Source organism: Suncus etruscus, chromosome 2 (genome assembly GCF_024139225.1).
Source record: "Suncus etruscus isolate mSunEtr1 chromosome 2, mSunEtr1.pri.cur, whole genome shotgun sequence".
Lineage (NCBI taxonomy): Eukaryota > Metazoa > Chordata > Mammalia > Eulipotyphla > Soricidae > Suncus > Suncus etruscus.
This window is the reverse complement of record NC_064849.1, coordinates 52,990,355-53,007,119: the sequence shown is the minus strand read 5'-3', so window position 1 is coordinate 53,007,119 and position 16,765 is coordinate 52,990,355. Positions and strand designations below refer to the sequence as shown.

General features: G+C 41.8%; 1 protein-coding gene across 3 annotated transcripts in view; it reads right to left on the bottom strand.

Annotated features, from left to right (window-relative positions):
* RALGAPA1 (Ral GTPase activating protein catalytic subunit alpha 1) overlaps nucleotides 1–15,461 on the bottom strand; it is a 225,256-nt gene extending 209,795 nt beyond the window's left edge. For all 3 annotated transcript variants that reach the window (XM_049766570.1, XM_049766571.1, XM_049766572.1), the window contains exon 1: nucleotides 15,356–15,461. In XM_049766570.1, the coding sequence (XP_049622527.1) occupies nucleotides 15,356–15,461 (106 nt within the window). The remainder of the gene's footprint in view (nucleotides 1–15,355) is intronic.
* Nucleotides 15,462–16,765: the final 1,304 nt, after the last annotated feature.

The window sequence follows — 16,765 nt, the reverse complement described above, 5'->3', positions numbered from 1 at the left end:
AATAAAATTCTCAATAAAAGATCCCTTTTAGTAATTAACAGTACAATATTATAAAATCAAAAATTAAATATAGCATCGGTCTGGCACAAGAATAAAGATACCAGTGCTGTGGAGACTGGAAGACCACCTTGTTAGACATTGTTGGTTTTGTTGGACCGTCTTGTTCTTGGAGCTGAAGAAACCAAGTTGGCTTTAAATATGGCTTTAAATATGGGTGCCATAATAAACCTGTATTTATTAAAAAATTATTTCTAACTCCCCCCAAAAATTCTTAATAAAATAAATGTTAATGCAAAGGTGGCAAGCAGTACTTGAGACAACTGATTTTAACAGGCAAGCTTAACACTATTTATGTCAATAAAATGATCAGTGAATTCTTCAGAAACACAAAGATAACATTTAATAAAGTCAAATTAATTTTCAACTCAGTAAAATTCAAAATAAAAAACATATGGCTATAAAATTAAAAGAATAAAAATGTATAAAATTAAGACAAATTCTAATATGATACATGAGACTAAAATGCTTTAAAAATAACAAGACAGCTTATTTTTATCATCAATTTACAATTCAGACTCCTACACATTTCCAGCTAAATCTGTACCAAGTTAATTTACGCCATTTAACATTATTTTTCTGACATGTTACTTTTTTTTAACTGATAGTATAACATATTATTATACTAAGTATCCTAATTAAGATACTGCAGTTTTTCTTCATGAAAACAATATATTCACACTGGAAAAGACAAAACTGCAGTTTTTTTAACTAATCAATTAATAATAAATTTCCTCTATAAAAGTAAAAATACTAAAAACTGGAACTAAACTGCTTTATAAGAAGCTAATTTTGGGGCCAGAGAGATAGCATGGAGGTAAGGCATTTGCCTTTCATGCAGGAGGTCATCGGTTCGAATCCTGGCGCCCCATATGGTCCCCCATGCCTGCCAGGAGCAATTTCTGAGCCTGGAGCCAAGAATAACCCCTGAGCACTGCCCGGTGTGACACCAAAAAAAAAAAAAAAAAAAAAAAAGAAATTAATTTTCTGTTTCACCCATTTAAGAGGTTATCTTTTAATCAGCACATGATATACACTGCCATAAAAAATGTTCTATGTTGGGGCAGGCCTGGTGGCACAAGTAGTAGGGCCTTTGCCTTGCGCGCGCTAACCTAGGATGGACCACGGTTCGATCTCCCGGCGTTCCATATGGTCCCCCGAGCCAGGAGTGATTTCTGAGCACATAGCCAGGAGTAACCCTCAGCATCACCGGATGTGGCCCAAACCATCCCCCCCAAATAAAATGTTCTAAGTTTTAAAGGTTTTGTTTGTTTGTTTGACTCAAGCAGGTAGGGACATTAGGTTAAAAGAGTAATAAATGGCAAACAATTGAGGTGAATATCTGATTACTCAAGCCATGATAAGTGGAAAGTAAATCTAGGGAACCCATAGGAATCCATGAATTGAGAAAAAGAGCAGAGTCCATGTAAAATAGGTAATTTAGAAAACCAAAAAGAAGAGAGCTAAACCCTAAAAAATAAAGAGGATTCTCCCCACCCTCTTTCAGTAATTCAGTGCATACTTGTAAGAAAACTACCCAACACAAGTGAAAGATTTAGAGAATAGGGTACTATCTGCTTACACAGGACTAGAACAGTATCTGTTCCCCAGAGCTGAGCTATAAAATAAAAATGTGTCATACAGACACATACACCCCACCCCAAAAATGAACTATATAAACTGGATGGGATTGATTGCATGCATCAGAAAAAAAAATTACTGAACTTGAACATATACATATTACAAGTTATGCCAAAAAAAAAAAAAAAGTTCAGTTCAAATCATGAGGCCTTCCAATACACTAACAATATTTTCTAATAAACTAATGTATTAATACTTTTGATTAATAGAGGAGAAAAGGGGAGAGAAAAGGTTAAAAAAAAAATTCCATGGCCAGAGCATTAGCACAGCAGTTAGGGTGTCTGCCTTGCATGCAGCCAACCAGGTTCAATCACTAGCATCCCAGATGGTCCCCTGAGCCTACCAGGAGTAATTTCTGAATACAGAACCACTCAGTGCAGAGCCAATCTCTGAGTGCCATTGGGTGTGTCCCCAACACAAACAACTAATTCCAAAAAACCATCAGGCCCGGAGAGATAGCACACCAGTGTTTGCCTTGCAAGCAGCCAATCCAGGACCAAAGGTGGCTGGTTCGAATCCCGGTGTCCCATATGGTCCCCCACCCCCCCCCCCACCCTGTGCCTGCCAGGAGCTATTTCCGAGCAGACAGCCAGGAGTAACCCCTGAGCACCGCCGGGTGTGGCCCAAAAACCAAAAAAAAAAAAAAAATTATAAAACCACCAATTCAAGAAACTAAATTCCGAGAAAATAAGAAAACTATACCATAAAACACCATAATCAAAATGATCAAACCCAGTGATTAAAAATCTTAAAAACAGGGAGAGTGTAAAGATAGAATATTACAGAAAAACAAGGATAGCAAGTCATTTTCATGTTAATATTAAGAATTTTCCCTCCCTTCCTCTTTCCTTCCCTGCATCCCTCCTCCCCTCCCTTCCTTTCATCCTTCCTCAGAGCTTACTACTGGCTCTGAACTAGGAATCACTCCTGGAAGGGTCAGGAGACTATATGTGCTGCCAGGGGTAGAACCCACTGGGAACCAGGGTGGAGGAATGATAATCTATTGAACATAGGGACAGCATGTAAGCTCATTCATGTCTGCTTATCAAAATAAATAAGAGAAAAAAATATTAAGAATTTCTATTTAGGAGCCAGAGAGATGCACGGAGGTAAGATGTTTGCCTTGCATGCAGAAGGTCATTGGTTCGAATCCCGGCATCTCATACGGTCCGAGCCTGCCAGGAGCGATTTCTGATCATGGAGCCAGGAGTAACCCGAGCGCCGCCAGGTATGACCCAAAAACCCAAAACCAAAACAAAAAAAAAAAAAAAAAAAAAAAAAGAATTTCTATTTAAAAATTACTTAAAAGAATGGAAGGGTTGGCCAGAGTAACAGTATAGTGGATAGGGTTTTTGCCTTACTTACAGCCAACCTGAGTTTGATCCCCTCATCTCATATAGTCTTCCAAGGCCTTCAGGAATGAACCCTAGGCCTGCGCAGAACCAGGAGTAAACCTGAGTACCACTAAATACAGCCCAAAAACCAGTGACAGTAAAGGAAAGCCTTTAAAGAGTAAAGAACAAAACTAAAATTCTATACCGAGCAACAATATCTTTCAAAAAAAAATAAAAAAGAAGCAAGCATCAGGGCTAGAGCAAGGGTATAGCAGATAGGGCACTTGCTTTAGCACAAGCCAGGTTGAATCCCCAGTACGCAATAGGGTCCCACAAGCCCACCAGAGTAACCCAAGTTCCGCCAAGTGTGGTTCCAAGATACAACAACAACAACAGAAGTCAGTGTTGTAGCTCAGGGTTACAAAGCAAGCCTTATACATCGATCACCAGTACTACAGGAGCAGGCATGACAAAAACTAAGCCTATTTTACACACACAGCACATGAAAACACCGAAACTGCAGTAAATACAGTAAAGGGCTACAACGTGTGTGCATTTGTGGTAAGGCAGGGTGAAGTAGCAGAAGTTCACTCGTGTAAAGTTCTTATACAAGAGGAAAAGAAATACCACTAGAGGGGCCGGAGAGAGAGCATGGAGGGTAAGGCGTTTGCCTTTCATGCAGAATGTCATCGGTTTGAATCCCAGAGTCCCATATGGTCCCCGAGCCTGTCAGGAGCAATTTCTGAGCCTGGAGCCAGGAATAACCCCTGAGCACTGCCGGGTGTGACCCAAAACCACACACACACACACAAAAAAAAGAAATACCACTAGAGGTAAAATCAAACATGTGCTACAGGGGCTGGAGTGATAGTACAACGAGTGGGGCATTTACCTTGCATATAGCCAACTGGGTTTAATTCCTGGCATTCCATATGGTCTCCCAGGCCCACCAGGAGTGATTCCTGAGTGCAGAGCCAAGAGCAACCCCTGAGCACCGCTGGGTATGGTCCCCAAACAAAACAAAAATTACCAAACGTGTGCTATAAATCATAAGGCAATCATGAAAGTAATTAAGCAGAACGCTACACCTAACAACCTAGTAGAAGAACAGTATGTCATAAAGGAAAGAGGGAAAACTTAAACTTAACAATATCATAAATTATCATTAAATTAAACTTAGTAAACCATCTAGGGTCTGAGAGACTATTCAAAGAGCTAGAGCTCATGATTAACTTGTGATGGTTGAGTTTGAGCCAGGTCCTTCATGGTCCCCTAAGCACCAAGGCAGGAGTAGTCCCTAAGCATTGCAGAGTACAGCCAAAAATAACATCTAGTATATATACATTTGTTGTTGTTGAATACTTGAATTTGGTCTGAGGAAGCCCATCTGCCTTGTAAACTAGAGAGTCTAAATGTAATCCCCCTTGTGCCTCCCACATGCGCCAAGTGAATATACTGCTGTATGTGAACCCTCACCAATGCCACAAGTGCTATCTCTGGTTTAGGCTGACACATATTTGACAGGAGCACTGTATCTGAAGTGTGAGCTCCTACACTTCCAATGTGCACAGAACTAAAGTGTGCAAGCATCACAGCCAAGAGTGCAATCAGTGGAACACGTGTGCCAGCACTGCTGTAGAAACACGCAACTCAAAAAAGCACTACAATCAGAATGTTTGAGAGCATCACACTATGATGCATAAACCTTGGTAAGTACTATGGCTGGATGTGTAAGCACTTCAACTAGCAATGCAATTCTCCCAGCAAGTAAGTATAGCCAAGTGTACAAGTCCCACAACCAAATTTATATTTATATATATGCAACCCCCAATCACCATAAGCAGAAGGAAAAGGAGGTTAGATAATAAAACCAGTATCAAAGGAACAGAAAAAAAAAATTACAAAGTACAGGGCCAAAGCAATAGTACAGAGGATAGGGCACATTTTCCTCATCATCTCATAGGGTCCCCTTGAGCCAGGTAAAGAGTAAAAGAGTAATACTTGAGTATGGTCAGTAATAAACCCTGCACACAATGCCAGGTTTTTTGTTTTTTGTTTTTTGTGTGTGTGTGTGTGTGTGTGTGTGTGTGTGTGTGTGTGTGTGTATGAGAGAGAGAGAGAGAGAGGCAAACTCACACATTTGTAGTGGCTTAATGCATAACAAAGGATAATATACAAATATATACAATGGAGAATCTCTTCAATTAACTGTGTAGGAAGAACAGGAAAGTGGCCCACAATCCTGAAAAAGAATTAAATTGGGCTACACACAAAAATTAACTCGAAATGGATGAAAGACTACAATGTAAGACTGAAAACCATAAAACTCATTAAAGAAATCAAGACAGCATGCTCCTTGATACCAGTGTTGACAATGACTTCTAAGATTAAAACCAAAAACAATAGGGGGAAAGCATAATAAAGTGAGATGGTATAAAAATTCTGCACAGCAAGGAAACTGGAAATGAAATAAAAAGTAAGCTGACCAAATGGAAGAAAATATTAAATAAAATACATCTGATAAGCAGTAAACTCAAGATATAGAAAGAATCCATTACTCAACAGTGAAAAGAAAGAAACTTTAGGCAAAGTGAGTCCAGTAAAAGGATGAAATAATAAAAGAGCTAAGCTCATCTCCTCCAACAAATATATAAAGACCGCAAGAGTTCTTGGGGAAAAAAAATGACTAAAATATTGTTTTCATAGGTAAAAGCAAGAAAAAAAAATGATATAAGGTAGGAGTAATTGTAGCATGATTTGCTACCAGATACCATGGCCCAAAAGTAAGAGAAAGCCCTCTTCAGAAAGTGAGGGGCTTATCTTGCAACAGGTAAACACAATGTAGGGAAAAAACGCATATATCTATGAAAAGAAAATAAAAAACCCTTCCTCCAGCAAAAAGCAGACCCACACTAGCCAAGGTAAATGCAAAACTACTTGAGAGCACCCACAGAGCCAGGCAAGAGGGACCACTACATCACAGATTAAGTTAGGGATGCCTGAGGCCATCATGGTCCTTAAGATTACAAGTGCACTGTGTGCCCAAGCTAATAAGAGCTTCAGTAGAAATAACTGGAATTCAAAGCTTTGGGGAAGCTTAGTTAGAGAAACTAGTTGGGAGCTGAATGAGTTCCACCTGTGGCTCTCTACTGACCTGCACCTCTTCACAAGTGCTTCAGTGTTCTGAGAAAGACCTAACTGCTCCATTTCCATCAGGGGCCACTGCTGAGATTCCATACCTAAATGTTTCCTCCCTATAGTCCTAGTTGAAAAGCATCCAGAAACCAGCAGGTGAAGTGCAGTCATCTGGGAAAGCTCTGTTCCTAGAAGCGACTGCATTCATACCCCTGTTACAACCACTCGCCTCCCTAGGCCTCCCAAAAGAAGCTGTAAATGGAGGCCTTCTGAATGGAGGGCGCACAGTGAAAAAAATCCCACCCTTCAGTTCTGCTGACCGCTCCAATGTGTGAGCCAAGAGTACCCAGATTGCCTGGCTCTTGCCTGCACCTCTGGGAAAATTCAGGTTGCAAAACCTGCTGTGATCAGAGTTGAACTGCAGTTTAGGGGTAACTTTAGCTTGAGGCTGATAGAAAAACTAACTGAAGAACTGGACAGTTTGCAGAGTGTCTCAGCTCAGGCACTGACACCTTGATATTCTTTAGCAACAACATCTTAGCATCCCACTGGTCTGGTTCCTGCAGTATGCTGACATTGGAGATCCAAGCATCTAAGCCAGTACAGATTTAAGTGCATTAAGCAGACATCCCGGTAGTATTCTTGATAAACAACCTAAAATCATTCTACCACCTTTAATCTTAATATGAAAATCAAACATATCAAGAAAGCTGCTTAAAAAAAAAAAAAAAGGGGCCGGAGAGATAGCATGGAGGTAAGGCAGTCTGCCTTTCATGCAGAAGGATGGCAGTTCGATCCCGTCATCCCATATGGTCCCCAGAGCCTGCCAGGAGCGATTTCTGAGCACAGAGCCAGGAGTAACCCCTGAGCGCTGCTGGGTGTGACCAAAAAAAAAAAAGCTGTTTAGTTCAACACAAAAATTAGCAGTTTCTAACAAAATGAAGCAACCACAAAGGGTGGGGCAAAACCTGAGAAAAAAAAAACCTAAATGTGACAAATCTATAAAACTTAATTGAAGTAGGGCCGGAGCAGTGGCGCAGGCAATTTGCCTTGCATGCGCTAACCTAGGACAGACAGCGGTTCAATCCCCTGGTATCCCATATAGATCCCCAAGCCAGGGGTGATTTCTGAGTGCAGAGCCAGGAGTAATCCCTGAGCATCACCGGGTGTGGCCCAAAAACAAGCAAACAAAAAACTTAACTGAAGAAGTATCGGTTCTGAGGATGCTTACTAGAACTAGAATATCTGATGAACAAAATAAGAGCTACAAGAATAGAGGGTGAAAAACGTGAGAAAATATAAAATACAAAAAATAGAGCTAAAGATTAACACAGAATCTAAACTATACTATACAACAGGCTCAGGGGCTGGAGCAATAATACTGTAGAATGCTTGCCTAGCACACCTATGTCCCCAGTTCAATCCCAGGCATTCCCTATGGTCCTCAAAGCTCACCAAGAATTATTAGAGTGCAGAGACAAGAGGAATCCCTGATTACTGCTGAGTGTGGTCCAAAACCAAAACCACACAAAAACAGACTCAAAAAGCAGCAGCAGAGGATAGAAATACGCTGGAAGACCCGCAGGTAACAACAGACCAGCAAAACAGAAAAAAAGAATAAAAATTTATAAAAAAAAAAAATTATAGTCTATGAACCTTATGAAGTAACAATAACTAGAGCAAGATTTTTATATTTATTTGACCTACTGTCCCTTTTCAGAAAAAAAAAATTACTCACTATCCCCTCTGAAAACCTCATTTCTTTAAGTAAACAATGCATATCATAACTGTATCCATTGGTTATATTGATCCCTAGATCACCCAGCATTCTTGGGAGGTGGGGGAGACATTCCCTAATTTGGGGAACTGATCTAAAGGAATAATAACATTCACATAATTAAAGTCCCAGAAGAAGAGATTAAAAAATATAAAATTTCTTATTTGAGAGTCAAGTAAATAGTACAGCAATGCAGGTTGCTTGCCTAGCATGCAACTGACCATGATTTCAGTCCTAACATCCCCTAAGATCCCTCCCCAGGACTGATCCCTGAACAGTGAGTGAGCCAAAAGTAAGTCCTGAGCACTTCCAGGACAAAATAAAACACTATTAAATAGAAGCCTGGAATGTAGCTGAGTGACAAAGAGAATTCACTGCACCAGGTTTAATCATTAGTACCAAAACAAGTAAAAGCTTACAAAATACTGTTTAGAAAAAGTATAGTAGCCCCACTAAAACAGAAACAAACTTTGTTCGTGAGTTACAGAATGCAATATTATCAATTTTCCCAAATTTTACCTATAATTCATCTAATATAAAAACAATCCCAATTTATCTTAATTATGCTGACAAACTAATTTTGAGCATTATTTTTTAATGTAATGGGAGAGAGTGGTCACACGTGGTAGAGCTTGGGCGCTACTCTGAGTTTCAGTGTTGCTCCCAAGTGTTACTCTGGAACCAAGACTTTTCAACCGTCTCCCAAAACCCAACTTACTTACTTTGGAATTTATATTCTGATGTTAACATTGGTTTATAATTTTAGATCCAAGATTGTGAGTGTTTTTATGTTAAGGGTATAATATTATATCAAACCATCACCGAAGTACCCCCATCAAAGTCTACTAGCTCCTCACAACACACTTCCCTCACCAACCTTGGTAATCTCAACACTACAGTCACAGATCTAAAGGTTTTGGGGCCAGAGAGATAAAATAAGGGTTAGGGAGCATGCCTTAAATATAGCCTAATCCAATTTAATCCCTAGCACCACACAGTTCTCAGCATTGTTCATACAAAGACTTGTGGGGTCCTTGTGGGTCCCCAAAGGTATTCCAAGAAAGTCACAGGTGAAAAATCATATAAAAAGGAGTCACAGTGGAGGCTGGAGAGATAGCACAGCAGTAGGGCATTTGCCTTGCATGCGGCCAACCCAGGATGAATGGTGATTCAATTCCAGCATCCAATATGGTCCCCCAGCCTGGCAGAGTACAGAGCCAGGAGTAACCCCTGAGCACCACTGGGTTTGGCCCAAAAATCAATTAATCAATAAAGTTTAGGTTTCCTTTTCTTTGATTGATTTTTTAATCAATAAAGTTTAAAAAAAAAAAGGAGCCACAGAATGAAAGAAGGGGACAGCAGAGAGGAAATGAGGTTGGAAGGGGTGATCATATTCCATAAAGGTTAAGAAACAATGCCCTGGGGCCGTACAGATAGCATGGAGGTAAGGCATTTGCCTTGCATGTAGAAGGTCGGTGATTCAAATCCCAGCATCCCATATGGTCCCCTGAGCCTGCCAGGAGCAATTTCTGAGCATAGAGCCAGGAGTAACCCCTGAGCACTAGGTGTGACCCAAAACAAACAAAAGAAACAATGCCCTAAAACACCATCAGGTGTACAGGCACCAGGCCACCAGAGAGTCCAAGTGACAATATATTTCAGCCACATAGGCCAAAAGCAAGGTACTGGAAGTGCCTCTTGCACACTGCTTATGAGTTCAACAACAAAAAAGAGGCAGACTAAGGGCTTGTTTTCATGAATAACACCCACCCCCCCAATCACACACAAGGACACACCTTTGGGGAGAAAATTGGAAAAATACCACCACCCAATTTCAAGATTATCAAGTTGCAATAAAAATAAAACTACAGTACTGTCATTAACACAAATAGATCACTGGAACAAACCAGAGTCCAAAAATAGACACTACATAGACAGACAACTAAGTTTTGGCAAAAGGACAAAGGCAATTTAGCAGAGAAAGGGCACAACACTGTACTGCTACAACTGACTATAGCAAAAAAAAAAAGTACTTCAATTCGAACTTCAAACCATAATGACAAAGTTAACTCACAGTGGATAAGAGATATAAAAGCAGACCATAAAACTACAAAATTTCTAGGGCCAAAGAGACAGTATGGCAGGTAAGCCTTGCAATGTGGCTGACACCAGTTTGACCCCAGCACCTCATATGGTCTCCAGAGCCCCTTCAAGAAGTGATCCCTGGGCAAAGTCAGGAATAAGTAAGCCCTGAACACTGCCAAATATAGCACAAAAACTAAAAAATACAATAAAATTAAAAACATTTTTTCTAAAAGAATAGAAGAAAATCCTTATAATCTTGGTTCAGGAAAAACTTTAAGTACAATACTAAAACTATAAACCATGAGAAAGAAAAAGGAAAAATATGTGACACATGAAATTTATCAAAATTTAGACTTCCTATTCCTTCAAAGAAAAATATTAGGATAATGAAGACAAATCAGAATAGAGGGAAATTTTTGCAGATCACATATCTAATTAACATAGATATTTTCAGAACAAAGAACTTTCAAAACAAAATTTAAAAATTAACTCTAATTATTTTTAGCACATTACTCAAGGTTTTAAGTAGACAACGGCTAAAAAAAGGACAAAAAAGACAATTTTATAGTGGCTAAAATTTAGAATACTGGCCATACTATGTGATACTGTACAACTGTAAAGGAATCAAAGCTTTCATATATTACAGGTGAGAATGTAAATGGTGAAAAACATTTTGAAGGTTTCTTAAAATCAAACACAACCTCTATACTGTTCTACCATTCCACTAAGATATTTTCATCCAAAAGAAGTATGTCTCAGGGCCGGAGAGATAGCATGGAGGTATGGTGTTTGTCTTACATGCAGAAGGACGGTGGTTGGAATCACAGCATCCCATATGGTCCCCCGAGCATGCCAGGAGTGACTTCTGAGCGTAGAGCCAGGAGTAATCCCTAAGCGCTGCCACCAGGTGTGACCCAAAAACCAAAAACCAAAAAAAGAAAAAAGAAAAAAAGAAAAAGAAGTATGTCTATATAAGGAATGTACTTCACAACAGTTTATTTTAAATAACCCAAACCCACATATTCACCATCATGTGAATAGATATGCAGTCTGGAAAATACAGAAGATAAGGCCAATGCCATGTTTGTGGCTGCTTTTGGCTGTGACCCTAGTTCAATGCCTAGCACCCCAACATGATCCCTTGAATGGTGAATCAAGAAATCTCCCAGAGCACTGCCAAATGTGGTGCAAAATCAAACTGTGGCATAATTATACATGAAATACTACTTAGTAATAAAAATAATGTACTATCGCTACATACATAATTAGATAAATTTCAAATTAAGGCTAAGGAAAAGAAACCAAACCTCAAAAAAGTGAATCATTTCACTGTGTCTAGAAAATGCAAACTAGAATGACAGAAATTCAGAAGTTACTGCAAGAATGGAAGAAAACTACCACTTGATCAAACTCCACCATAGATATACAAAGCACTGTAATCAGTCACTTTGCACAAACTAACTAAATATCATTACCTTGAAGCTATACCTTGTAGAAGGAGTGGGAAGAAAATTACAAGGCTTTAGAAACTAGACAGAGCTTTATTTTTACTTAAAAAGAACTCTCATTGCTAGTTCCTACAAATCAAATATAGATCAATATCAATCAATACAACAGTTTTAAATTTAGGTCACAGTCAAGATTCAAAAATTCAGCTTAAATTATGCTATGTAGGAGTACAAGGCAGGAGATTTACAGAAGATGTTTAAATCATATTCTGTTTGGGGGGGAGGTACACTCAGTGCTGCTCAAGGCTTACTCTAGGGGATCTAAAGGACTCTATCAAGGGGCCTAGGAATGAAACCCACATCAGCTGCATGGAAGGCAAATGCTCTACCAACTGTACTATCTTTCTTCCCCCACCTTAAATCAGATTCTAATATATCTGGATGATATATATATATAATATATATAATATATCTATATTATATATATCTAATATATCTATATATATAATATATCTATAATATATATATAATATATCCAGTTTTTGGTTTGTTTCTTTTTTTTGTTTTTGTTTTTTGGGGGGGCCACACCCAGTGACACTCAGTGTCCTGGCTATGTGCTCAGAAATCGCTCCTGTCTCAGGGGACCATATGGGACGCCGGGGATCGAATCAAGGTTCGTCCTGGATTGGCCAAGTGCAAGGCAAAACGCCCTACCGCTATCGTGATTTCTCCTTTTAAAAGATAAGTTATATACCCTGAGTAAACAGCAATTCAAATAACATGTTAAAAATATAGTTCAGGAGCCGGAGAGATAGCACAGTGGATAGATAGCACAGTGGTAGAGTGTTTGCCTTGCAAGAGCCAACCAAGGACTGACAGTGGTTCAAATCCAAGCATCCCTTATACTGCCCCCCAGCCCCCCTCACCCCCCTTCAGTCACCCAGGAGCGATTTCTCAGCGCAGAGCCAGGAGTAAGTAATCCCAGAGCACCACCAGGTTTGACCCCACAAAAAATATATATATAGTTCAGATGGAATGAAGCAAAAATAAAAAACATAAGTGTAATTGGCAGTCCCTATTACTTTGCAAACTTTCCTCATGTGGTTAGCTAATGTGAAAGGTGTATCTACTTCTCAAAAGAATTTGAAATGGCTATGAGGCAGGATTTTGGGGCAGAATCACTCCCAGCTCTGAGTCAGGGATTGCTCCTAGCTGGGGGCATGGGAGGGGTTGGGTGGACACTACATCACTTAGTGGCAGGTATGATGAGATGGTTTAAGCATTTGCGAAATGACATTCTGATTCATGTATCTCTAAAACACCTCTCACCTTCCTCCCACCCAGTTTTAAGGCATTACACTGATTATATTACAAAGTAATGGTAACATTTTTAAGATGAAACATTTTCTCTAATTATAACTGGAAGTCACCTTTTAACAAACATCTTGACAAGGTTTCTAAACCTCACACCACTGACTTGGAACTAGAAGATTTGAGAGAGGACCCTGTGCATTTTAAAGGTTTAATGGTGGGGCCGGGCGGTGGCGCTAGAGGTAAGGTGCCTGCCTTGCCTGCGCTAGCCTAGGACGGACCGCGGTTCGATCCCCCGGCGTCCCATATGGTCCCCCAAGCCAGGAGCAACTTCTGAGCGCATAGCCAGGAGTAACCCCTGAGCATCACCGGGTGTGGCCCAAAAACCAAAAAAAAAAAAAAAAAAAAAAGGTTTAATGGTATTCCCGTTACTCACTAGATTCCCCTCCGCCTCCCCAAGTATCTTCAGGCCTTTCCAATTGGGGCTGGTGAGAGCAAATTACCCTGGCCCAGATGTCTAAAACTTCTGATGTGAAGTAATAGATTCAACAGAGAACAGAAATCCAGAAAGAACAATAGTGTCAATTTGAAAGTTGATAAAGGATATCTTAAGTGTCTATTATCCAGTCAGTCTATGTTCCATTTTTAGCTAAAACCACAAAGTATTAAAAAAGGAAAAAATATTTAATTGGTTTTTGGGCCGCACCTGGAGGCACTCAGGGGTTGCCCCTTGCTCTGTGTTCAGAAATTAGTCCTGGCAGGCTCGGGGAAACATATGGGATGCCAGAGATTAGACCTGAGTTTGCAGCATACAAGTCAAACACCATCCTGGCTGTGCTATCACTCTGTCCCCTTTCCCCCACTAATTTTAAGCACTGTTTTCAAGGCACAGAAGGTAGGCCCTAATAAAAACAAGTGGTCCCTAATTTCCCAAATGGAAAAAACTTCTAGGCCAAAGCTGTATGTACTTAATTTAGAAAATTCCAACATTCATTTCGAACTCAACTTTATAGCTCTGCATGTCCTGAACCTCGAGGTGTCAAATTCATTTAAGTCTCCAACTGCAAACTGCCTCTATCTATCATCTCCTTGACTCACACATTAGCCTTCTCTAGCTCACTCTCCCCGTCAAATCTTTTCTTCAACTCTCAAATAATAAAAACAGAAAGACCACAATCTCGACTCTACTTAGAAGATTTATACTTTCTTGAAAACTCCTATCACTAAGTTGGATTTAATTGCCTTCTTACTATTCTACAGGAATAAATTCGGCATTCTTGTGTTAAAGATTTGCTGTAACAGATGAAGAATGAAAACCACAAACTAGAACAAGAAATTTGGTCTTCAGTTTTGACTCTGCTCCCTGGCAACCAAATGGCCCACTTAACATTCCCATATTTCTATTTCTTCAGTCCCTAAAACTCCCTAAAGGAGCATACTAATATATGGAGTTTCTGTGACCCTTTAATTGCGATATATTACAATTCACACTGTGAACCCTGAAGCCCCATATAAGTGCTGGTTATTACTGAAGGTATGAGTAAACAAAGTAGAGAAACCTCAAAGAAACACTAAAACATCACTAGAAAGCTTGTGACAAACTCCCAAACAATCAGGAAATTTGGGTTCTACACAGTTTTGTCCTTAACTTTGCAACCAACACTAGTCAACTCGGCGTCCTTCCCACCTTAAAATTCCATCTCAAAAGTCCACCTACTGGACCCCTAAGTATAAGCACAGCTCTCTCTCTCACTCAGCAGCCAACAAAATGGCCCAAGGCCCAAAAGATTCCTTTGGAATCATATCCAAAACTCTAGAGCCTGGTTCAGCCAAAATAGCAGTAGCCAGAAACAGAAGATAGTTTAAAAAAAAAAAAATCTTGTCGTTCCATGAAGCACAAAAGTTTCTCGTGCAATGTTCTAGTTACCGAGGCAGCGACTTTATTTCCTACCATTGATCCGGATTCCAGCCTCAAAAAAGGAACCTAAAAAAAGAACAAGGTGCTCTCTCTCACATACACACACACCCAAGGGCGGGCGATCTTTCCCACACGCTTTTGGGGAACCACCCACTTCCCAAAGAGGTGTAGCTGCTTCCTCCTCGGCCTCCTTAGCCAAGAAACTTGAAAGACTGAGGTTAGGACTGTGTGCAAGGATTGTTTTGTATTTATTATTTTGGTCGTCCAACTTGGGTGGGAAGTCATTTGGCTAAACACGGCCCCCAAACAGCAACTTCCCCGAAAGTCGCCCCCTACAAAAAAAGATCAATCAATCCATCAAGATTTGAAAATACTCAGGGCCTTTAAGTGTGTGTGTTGAGTCGCCCCTTTGCCCATCCGGATGGATCCTGCGCTGCAAGCTGCACAGCCTGCTCGCTCTGCACACAGGGAGCGCGAGGCGTGCGCCTTTGCAACCGCCGAGTCTCCCCGGAGCCCGGGGCAGCGCCCTCGCCGCGCGTCCGTCCGGCCCCAAGTGAGCAGGGAGCGGCGCGACTCGCACGCCCACTCCCGCTCCCGCCGGCCCGGGGAGCCTCTCGGCGGGGAACCAGGCCCGGGGCTCGCTCCTCACCGATGACGACGCGCAGGTGCTTGAGGCGGGTGAGCGCGTCCTTCTTGGTGTCCAGCACCTTCTGCGTGGACTTCTTCACGTCCCCGTGCGGCTTCTTGGAGAACATCCTGCCGCCGCCGCCGCCGCCGCCCCTCGGACGCGGCCGCTCTCCGGCCCGATCCCGGCGGCAGGCGCGGCGCGAGTGGGCGGGTCCGAGGCTCAGCGCGAGCGGCTCCTCCACTCCCCCGCCCACCCGGCGCGGCGGGCCCGGGCGCCGCCGGCTGCTCCTCCCCGACGCCGGCTCCGCCGCGAGGGCCTCGGCCCGCCTCGCGCCGCGGCTCCAATATGGCGGACCGGAGGCTTCCCGCAGCCCCGCGGGGAAGGAGCCCCGAGAGCCGCTCGCCCGCCGCCGCCGCCGCCCGCTTCCTGCCGCCGGCCCGGCCCCGGCTCCACGGCCCCGAAGGTGGGGCTCCGAGCGGCGGCGGCTCGGCCCTCCTGGAGCCGCCTCCTCCTCCTCCCGGAGGCCCCCTGAAGGTGAAAGCTTCGCGAGCAGCCTCGGACTCTGCTGCAGAGGCCCGCGCGGAGCCCCAGCGTAGCGATGGGCTTCACGACGCTGCCGTCCGTGGCGCACGGTTCCCCCTGGCAACCGCCTTCTGGCGTCACGGGCCCGTGACGTCACGCCGCCCTGAGCTCATCGCCGAGTCGCGGCCCGCCCACCTGCGTTCTTCAGGGAGCAGGGAGCAGCCAGCCGGGGGAGGGAGGAAGAAAACCAAGGGACTCCTCCCGGCTCACTTCGGAGCAGCTTTGGGAGGAGTTTGTAAAAAGTTCTTCATCCTCACTGTTTTGGGTTCTATACTAGCTTAGGAGGATGGTTCCGAAAACATCACAACAGATGGATGGAATAGAGAGAGGCAGATGCCAATTTAGAAAAGGTTTTTGGTGACAAACTCCCCCATAATTTTCTCATTTTGAATTTTGTAGCAAGGATTTTTGTTTGTTTTTTTGTTTGTTTGTTTGTTTGTTTTGCAAGGCGATGATTAACGATTTTACTGTAGTTTGGAGATTTGTAGGGATCTAGCGCCTTCCCTCTTGGTTAAAATTTATCTTCCACAAATAAGAGAGCTCTCCCCCCAAAGCATGCTATCCCCAGAGACAAAAATTGCAAAGAAAACTAAATCAGGAGAACTTTAAGGATTATTTTCTTTGTTACTTAAAGTTAAATGTTTTTCAATACTTTGATAAATTCATAAACATCAACCTGGATTTGAACCAAATGTTGAATTCAGCAAAATGATATAAACACATTATAAGGACAATGATGGAACAAAAAAGTACAGCTAATACATGAATGTTTTTAAAAGAACTAAATATAAAATTTAGAATTGAAAAATTCGATATCTAAACTTTAAATTCTCTAAGCAGAATGGCAGT